Source organism: Budorcas taxicolor, chromosome 7 (assembly GCF_023091745.1).
Source record: "Budorcas taxicolor isolate Tak-1 chromosome 7, Takin1.1, whole genome shotgun sequence".
Classification (NCBI taxonomy): domain Eukaryota; kingdom Metazoa; phylum Chordata; class Mammalia; order Artiodactyla; family Bovidae; genus Budorcas; species Budorcas taxicolor.
In genome coordinates this window covers 61,625,415-61,632,775 of record NC_068916.1, presented here as the reverse complement: position 1 = coordinate 61,632,775, position 7,361 = coordinate 61,625,415, and the positions used below count along the sequence as shown (strand labels likewise).

At 52.9% G+C, this 7,361-nt stretch overlaps 1 protein-coding gene across 1 annotated transcript in view; it reads right to left on the bottom strand.

Moving 5' to 3' along the window:
• Window positions 1-3,489: 3,489 nt before the first annotated feature.
• SYNPO (synaptopodin) overlaps window positions 3,490-7,361 on the bottom strand; it is a 38,589-nt gene continuing 34,717 nt past the window's right edge. The window contains exon 3 of the mRNA XM_052643423.1: window positions 3,490-4,216. Coding sequence (XP_052499383.1) covers window positions 3,590-4,216 — 627 coding nt within the window. The 3' untranslated portion in view covers window positions 3,490-3,589. The remainder of the gene's footprint in view (window positions 4,217-7,361) is intronic.

The window sequence follows — 7,361 nt, the reverse complement described above, 5'->3', positions numbered from 1 at the left end:
CCCGTGTCAGCCCCGTAAACAGCTTCTGCAGCGCATCATGGGAAATGCTCTAGGAAGGCCCCAGGGGAGGGTGCCACCCGCTCAGCCTGGGGGTGGGGAAGTCCTCCCAGAGGAGGAGACATTTGAGCTGGGCCTCGAGGCATCAGTGGGAGTTCACAGGGCAGAGAGGGGCACGGGTAATTGCAGGCCGAGGCTGCGTCACGTATAAGGATATTAGGGGCCAGCTAGGACTGGGGGCTGGGGTGGTGCTGAGAGATGAGGCCAGACAGGTGGGCAGGGGCTGGATCACAGCAGGCTTTTCAAAAGCAAAGTTTTGTAAAGGGCTGTTGGAGTTTAAAGCAATGGAATGGAGTAGTCAGATGGCATTTTCCAAAGATATATCTGGCTGCCCTGTGGAAAGTGGGTTGGTGGGAGCGAGACTGGAGGCAGGAGGATTTCACTGTGGTCAAGTGAGAGCCAGGGGGCGGCTGGACCGGGTCGATGACAAAGGGCATGGAGAAGAGGAGAGAGGCTTGAGGGGTTTGGGGAATTACCAGGTTGTGGTGAGAGACTGACTGCAGGAGATGAGGAAAGAGCCACTCCCATTTCTGGCTTGAGTTGTTCAAGGAAAACAATGGTGGTGGGGGGCAGATACTTTGGCATGAAATTGGTTTGGAATGAAATTGGTCTGAGGTGTCTGGGCACCAGGATCACCAGTAGGCAGGGGGACACTGCTCAGGAGAGGCATCTGCTGAAGATAAAGATTGTGTCAGAGGTACATTAACCACTGCCAGGGAAAGGTGGGACAGGCAGGGATGTGCTGGGTCCAGGGAAGTGATCTCCTATACCTGTGTGCCAGATAGATTGTCCAAGGGCATCTCTCTTAAGAAGCCTGGACTCTGCTGTGGATCACCTGAACTTCGCTTCCTGACCCTCAGAGTCCTTTGCTCTGTCTCTGCTAGAGGAAGGTAAGGGATGTTCTAGGGCAGGCTTGGCCTCACCTGTGAGTAGAGCCATGATCCGCTTCTCTGGGCAAAGGACACCCCCATCAGAAGAGGATCAGTGCTAATGGTGTGGGTCCTGAGCTCTCTAGGGTTGCCTGGACTCTGATGTTACCTCTTGTAGGAGCTCCTCCTCCTGCCTGAAGCCCGTCATCAGGAAGCAGCCCTAGAGTGCTGGGCCCTGATGCAGCCTGATGCAGTGACAGTGTCTTGTGGTCAGGGCCCAGGCAATACCACCTTGAGACATCCCCTCACCCCATTCATTCATTATACAGATAGGGATGCTGGGGCTTGGAGAAGGAGTGGGTTTACCCAGGGTCACCCAGCTAGTAGGTGATAAGACCAGAACTTCAACCCAGGGACTTCGCCTGTGGCCCAGAGTGTTATCTATGTTCCCCATCTCTCCTCAGGGTTGCTACTTTCCAAGCGCCCACCCCTTGGGTATCAAACATTCTCATCCACCCCACAGCCCATGGGCTGTTCCGTGGTTGGGGAAAGAGAAGAGCTTTAGACATAGCTGAAAATGACACAAGGGACAGAAGAATGCAAGAAGCATTTATTGAGGGCCAGAGCTGAATTCTACAGGAGGCAAAAGGCAGGACCAGGCAATTTCTAGTGGATTAGAGAAGAGGACTAGGGGAGAAGGCGGTGACAGGGAGAGAACAGCCAGACAGAACTGCAGCTTCCCGAGGCTGCCTCCTGCTGACTCTTTGTGGGAAATGCAGGTAGAAGTGGCTTTTTCTGTGTCATTGCATTAACCATAGGTAACCTGACGGTGTCTTTTCTCTGAAAAAGGCCCTTAGCTCCAGCCTCCCATGCTACAAGGGTCCCTGAAGCAGGAGGGGACTTCAGTAATGTGATCACTCATCACTGACAAGCTGGAGCACCCTCTCAACTTCCTACCACCAGAGCCTATGTTCCCAATCTTTTGGCCTGAGGAATCCTCTGGGATCAGTCCTTTATTCCAAAGCACCTCACCCTGATTCTCTCTCCCATCCTGACCCCAGATTGCCCTAGCCTCACTAAGGGGTTCCAGGTCTAATATCAACCTGAGGGGTGGGGTAAGTCTACCCCTAACCCCCCAAATCACCCTCTGTCCCTCACCTTTAGCAACATCCTGGTATCCTTTCACTTACATATATACCTCTGATCCTTAGCCAGTTCCAACCCCCACCCCCACCCCCACCCTTAGGATCCTGAAACTGATGTTTTAAACCTCTAGAGGGCACCACCAGCCAGCTCTGGAAACTATAGGACTGAGGCACATTCCTCCCTGTGTCCCTTCTGGGCCTCCCAACCAGAGTCACTGCAGCTTAAGGGACAGGCTAGGGCCTGCAGCCAGGCTCCCCAGTGTTACTGGGCACCAGACACTGGCTAGCCCAGAGTGTGATAGGGAAGAGATGAGGCAGAACAGTGCCTACTCATCTGCGCACAATACAGACGCTGAGCCGGACACTGAAGAGTGGGGTTAATTCCTAAGGAACCAGAAGCACAGGCAGACTCTGGTCTAACCCCTAGCTCACCTACCCAAACTCATCTGCCCAGCCAGTCCCCCACTACTACTCACTCTCCCTTCCTTCCTAATACTATGGAAAGCGTTTCAGGACTGGAAGAGCCCTCAGAGGTCGTCTGGGCCAATTCATTCCCTACTTGCATCTTTGCCATGGCTTGCGTACTGCCCATAACAGCTCTTTGCTTCCCTCTTTCCAAGTGGGCAACCTCAAACTCAGGGCTATCAAGTAAAGCCAAAGGATAACAGATAGCTCCAGGTCAAACTGTTTTCTCTCTAGCTGAGCTCTGAGCCCAGAGTCTGCCATGAAAGGGCCCAGAAGGGACAGATGAGTTGCAGACACCTATAGCATTCCTGGAGGCCCAAGTCCTGGGCCTGGGGGAAATATTGCCTTACAACTCTCTTCTCTGGCTACAGATGTCCCAGGCAGTCTGAACTGGGATGGAGAAAACATGAGAGGGATCTGAGAGGAGGAATCTTCCTGCTTCTTCTCTCCAGAGAGGCCAGCCGGACACCTTGAGCTGGCCTGGGAGACCCTATCTAAAGGTCATCATGGTAAAAATAGAGCCTGTCTGGGAAGAGATGGAAAACAGCTGCTCCCTGGGACTTGATGCCAGGGAGGCGGATGGTCAAGCCAGGACTTGGACAGGCAACTCGGGCATAGGATCCTCGGAACACACCCCCTCATTTGCTAGGCTCTAGAGATCAGAGCCAGAAAGGTGGGAGCGGAGTATGGAATCCTGCAGTGCAGCAAGTTCAGGGGCCACACATACAATGCCCTGCCTGTGTGTACTAATAGAAGGGGGAATTTAGAGGCTTGAGATTGCCTTGGCCAAAGCTCTGTTAAACAGACGGAAAAGCTGAAGAGCATTGGAAAGGTCTTTCCACAATGACTGGATGATAGAGCAAGGGCTAGAACCCAAACTTGGATCATCACCCCACCCCCAAGCCCAGAGCTCTCTCCCGCTGACCCCTGATCTCTGGGGCTGTCAAAGTAGCCAGACCTCTTGGGGACATGGTGCTGGGATCTCCCAAGCCCGATGACACTTTTGCCCGCTCGGCCCTCCCAGGGCAGGGATGGGGTGCGGGCGGGGAAGGCTTAGGTGGTGCAGGAGGCCTCGGTGGGGAGGCTGCCACGCTTGAGCCTCAGGCTGCCGTTCCACCCGCGGGGACAGATGTTGTAGCCGAGGATGCCGGGTGATTTAGCCCCGGAGTCCTCGGAGTCGAGGGACACATCGGAGTCCGTGGGCGAGCGGCGGTAGGGGAAGGGCCTAGGTGGTGCAGGCAACGGGCTCCGCGGGATGGGAGCGAACGTGGCCCCGGGGGCCGCGGCTGGACCCGCACGGGCAGGCTGCGGCGAGCGCATGCGTGGCGGCGGCGGCGGCGGCGGCGCCCTCGGTGGGGAGAAGGGCCGGAGGCTCTCAGCGCCCGCTGGCCGCGGGGAGGCGCTCTTGCGCCGGGCCGCGTTGATGATGTTTCGAGCCAGAAGCGCCTGCAGCTGGCGGCTGGGGGGCCGCACCTCCGTCTCAGATCGCAGCGGGGATACCGAGCGCTCGCTCCACGAGGGGGACATGGGCGGCGGCGGCGGCAGCGGCGGGGGGCTGCTCATGCTGCCCCCACGGCCCGGCTCCCAGGGCCCCGGGCTCACCCAGCCGTCCAGACTGCTGGGGGGCCGGGATGCGCCGGGCGTCCAGGGTGGGGAGGTGGGCAGGCTCTCCCGGCGGTCCTGGGGAGAGAGCAGAGAGGTTGGGGGCAGGTGTTAGTGCTGGCCTCCTCTATACCGGGGTTTTGGACTGAAGTTAGTAGTGTCTGCAGTAAAATGCAGGTGCCTCAACTTTCATCTTTCAGATGCTTGAAAGAGCCCATGCTGCTTGCCCCTGTGCGTCACAGAGAGCCGGGTGGTTTAAGATCGCTCACTTTGGAGATAGACCCCTTTGTTTAATGAATGAACTGCGTCAAATTGCTCCAGCAACAGAAGCAACTGGAAGCCTCTGGGCTTCAGTTTCCTCCTCTGTGAAATGGGAGTATAATGTCAGCCTGTACCCTAGAGGGTTGTTGTGAGCAGTAAATGGGATAACTTATGTAAAAGAATATCACAGTATGAGAAGATTTGCTTGAACAGGTTAAGTGTGCAACAGATGTTAGTTACCATAAAGACACACTGAAAGGATATACATGAAACTAACCAGAGTGGGTCTCTGTTGGGAAGTAGGGTGAACTGGGCAGGGTACACAGTCACAGGGGTGGGAATAAGACTTTTAATGTATTGCTTTTTATATAAGTTTAAGGTTTTGAACCATATGGATATACTATCTATTAAAAAAATTAAAACCAAAAGTATTGATCATTATTACTAAGACTGGACTTGGGGAAAGGCCTTCTCACTCCCAATCCCCCTGTTGTGTTGGCATGGTCACCTCCTAGTAGCTCCTTGGATCCTTGATCATGTACGTTCCCGCTGACAGATAAAACATAAAAGGAAGTTGGGTCTTTGCTCCGTTCCTTGGACCTCTTGCCAGCATGGGGTAGGGGAGAGTGGATTTGGTGAGGCCAAGTTGGTGGCCCTCTTTGAAGTTATAAAGCGCTGGTCTGCTCTGCACAATCATCCCTGCTTCCTACCTCCTTAGGGACTTTCCAGTCTACAAAGTTTGTTCTCATCCTTCCTCTCTCATCAGATCCTCACAACAGCCTGGTGAGGTAGCCAGTGTTATCACAAGCCATTTTACAGCGATGAAAATGAAGTTCAGAGGTGTAAATAGCTATCTGGTATGTTCTGCCCCACCAGGAAATGTATGTGTGACTGACTGCTGCTCAAAGGCTGCAGGCAGGCTTAAGTAGTTTGAACTGGTTTGAGAGTACAGATCTTGGGGACCCATGTCCAGCATGTATCTGCTAAATTAGGGGTCCCTGACCTCCGAGTCATGGACTGGTACTGGTCTGTGGCCTGTTAGGAAGTAGGCCACACAGCAGATGAGTGGCCAGCGAGCCAGTCTCATCTGTATTTACAGTCACCCCCTGCCCCCCACTGCTTGCATTACCCCCTGAGATCTGCCTCCTGTCAGATCAGCAGAAGCATTAGATTCTCATAAGAGCATGAACCCTACTGCCCTTGAATCATCACAAAGCCATATCCCACTCCCACCCCTTCCCACCTGGTGGAAAAATTGTCAACCATAAAACCAGTCCTTGGTATCAAAAAGGTTGAGGATTACTGTACTAAACCATCCATCTGTTTAGCAAATCAGATTCCAGCAAAAGTCAGTCCAATCAGTCTGCAATCCAATCCAAATTAACCAGCAGTCATCTCTGAGTCCAGAACTAGCTGGTCTGTTCAGTGTCTCCTGCCCAATCAAAATCTAGAACCACTCATAAGCTCCATTCTCTCATCCAATCAGTAAACTTTCACAGCCTAACCAGTCAACCTCTCATCTAGTCAGAATCTCATTTCTCTCAATCAAAAAGAAGTGATAAATTATTTGTCTTCTCCAAACAATGCAGCAGCTACTAGATGGGCCCAGACTCAGAAATGGAGACTTTTAACCTAAAGAGGAATGTATCACAGTCTAAAGAGTTTTCATGGGATTGGTAATGTTAGGGACCTCCTGGGGACATCCAAGGCTCCAATCATCAAGTAGGAAAATTAAAGCTCAGCATGGGCTCCACCCTTTACTCCAGGGTCACAGTTGTGTATATATGAGCCAGAAACGGAGCGAGCTGCTGTCTGTGAGCCATCTCAGGAATCTTTCAATCAGCTGGGCTGTGGGAAGTGGGGCCAAGAGTTCATGATCCAAGCCTATCAACAAGCACTAAGGCAGAGGAACCAGGGCTTTCAGCCAGGAGAAGAGCAGGCTGAGGCAGGAGGAGCTATGATAACTGTCTGACATCTCTAAGGACTGCCTTTGCCTTTGGTGGCTTCAAGGGAAAGGCTAGGGCCAGTAAGTGGAAGGAGTAACAGAACTTACTTCTTAGAATATGTGGGTTGGAATGCTGGGGGCAGTGGCGAGCAACTTCTCATCTTTTGGCATTGGGCCAAGGCCTGACCGCATCAGAACTGCCCTGTCCTGGGTACTGATTGTGTGTCTGTGTGTGTGTGTGTGTCTGTGTGTGTGTGTCTGTGTCTGTGTGTCCCCATGTGCACCCTGGATGGGGGGAGTGCATAATACAGAGATGCTGCAGGGAATCAGAATTATTCACTTTCTGAAAAAGATCTCAATTCATCATATACCTCAGAGCTTCCTGGAAATGCACATGGGTGAAAATTCAGAAAGGAGCACCCACTTAACCCAGCACCAGCCCCAAAGCAGGGCATGTGTGTGAGGTGGGCATGAGTGGAGCAAAGAGGACTATCAGAGACCAAAGACAGCCAGCTAGCCCACAGCTTCTGTAATCCTCTCCTTGTGTGGAAGGGGAGCCTGGAGCCTGGGGGTCACACAAGGAGTCAGGTGCAGATCTGAGGCTGGAACCCATTTTTTCTGACTCCCGATGGCAGTTTGTTCAGCTCCATGAGGGGAAGAAACTTATTGTATGCAGTGATGACTGGGAAGCTCCCAGATTTAGATAATGGGAGAGTGGGATGCTGAGGGAAACTAAGGGGGAAAAAAGTGTATATGCTGTGGCTAAAGGCACTTATAAAGAATTCAAATAAATCTGGACCATAAGGGGCGTGGGTTTTTCCCATCTACAGACTTTTTGGCCAAACTCCAAAGGAAGGAGAAAACAGAATGTGTCTTCCAAGGGATTCTGGTTCCCTGAGTGCTGACCCGGGGAAGAGAGAAGGCAGCCCTTACTTCCACGCCAGCACACATCTGTACCCACAGCAGATCCAGACACTCAGCAGACGCAGGCAGCACGCGGACTCTCACCACAGGCTC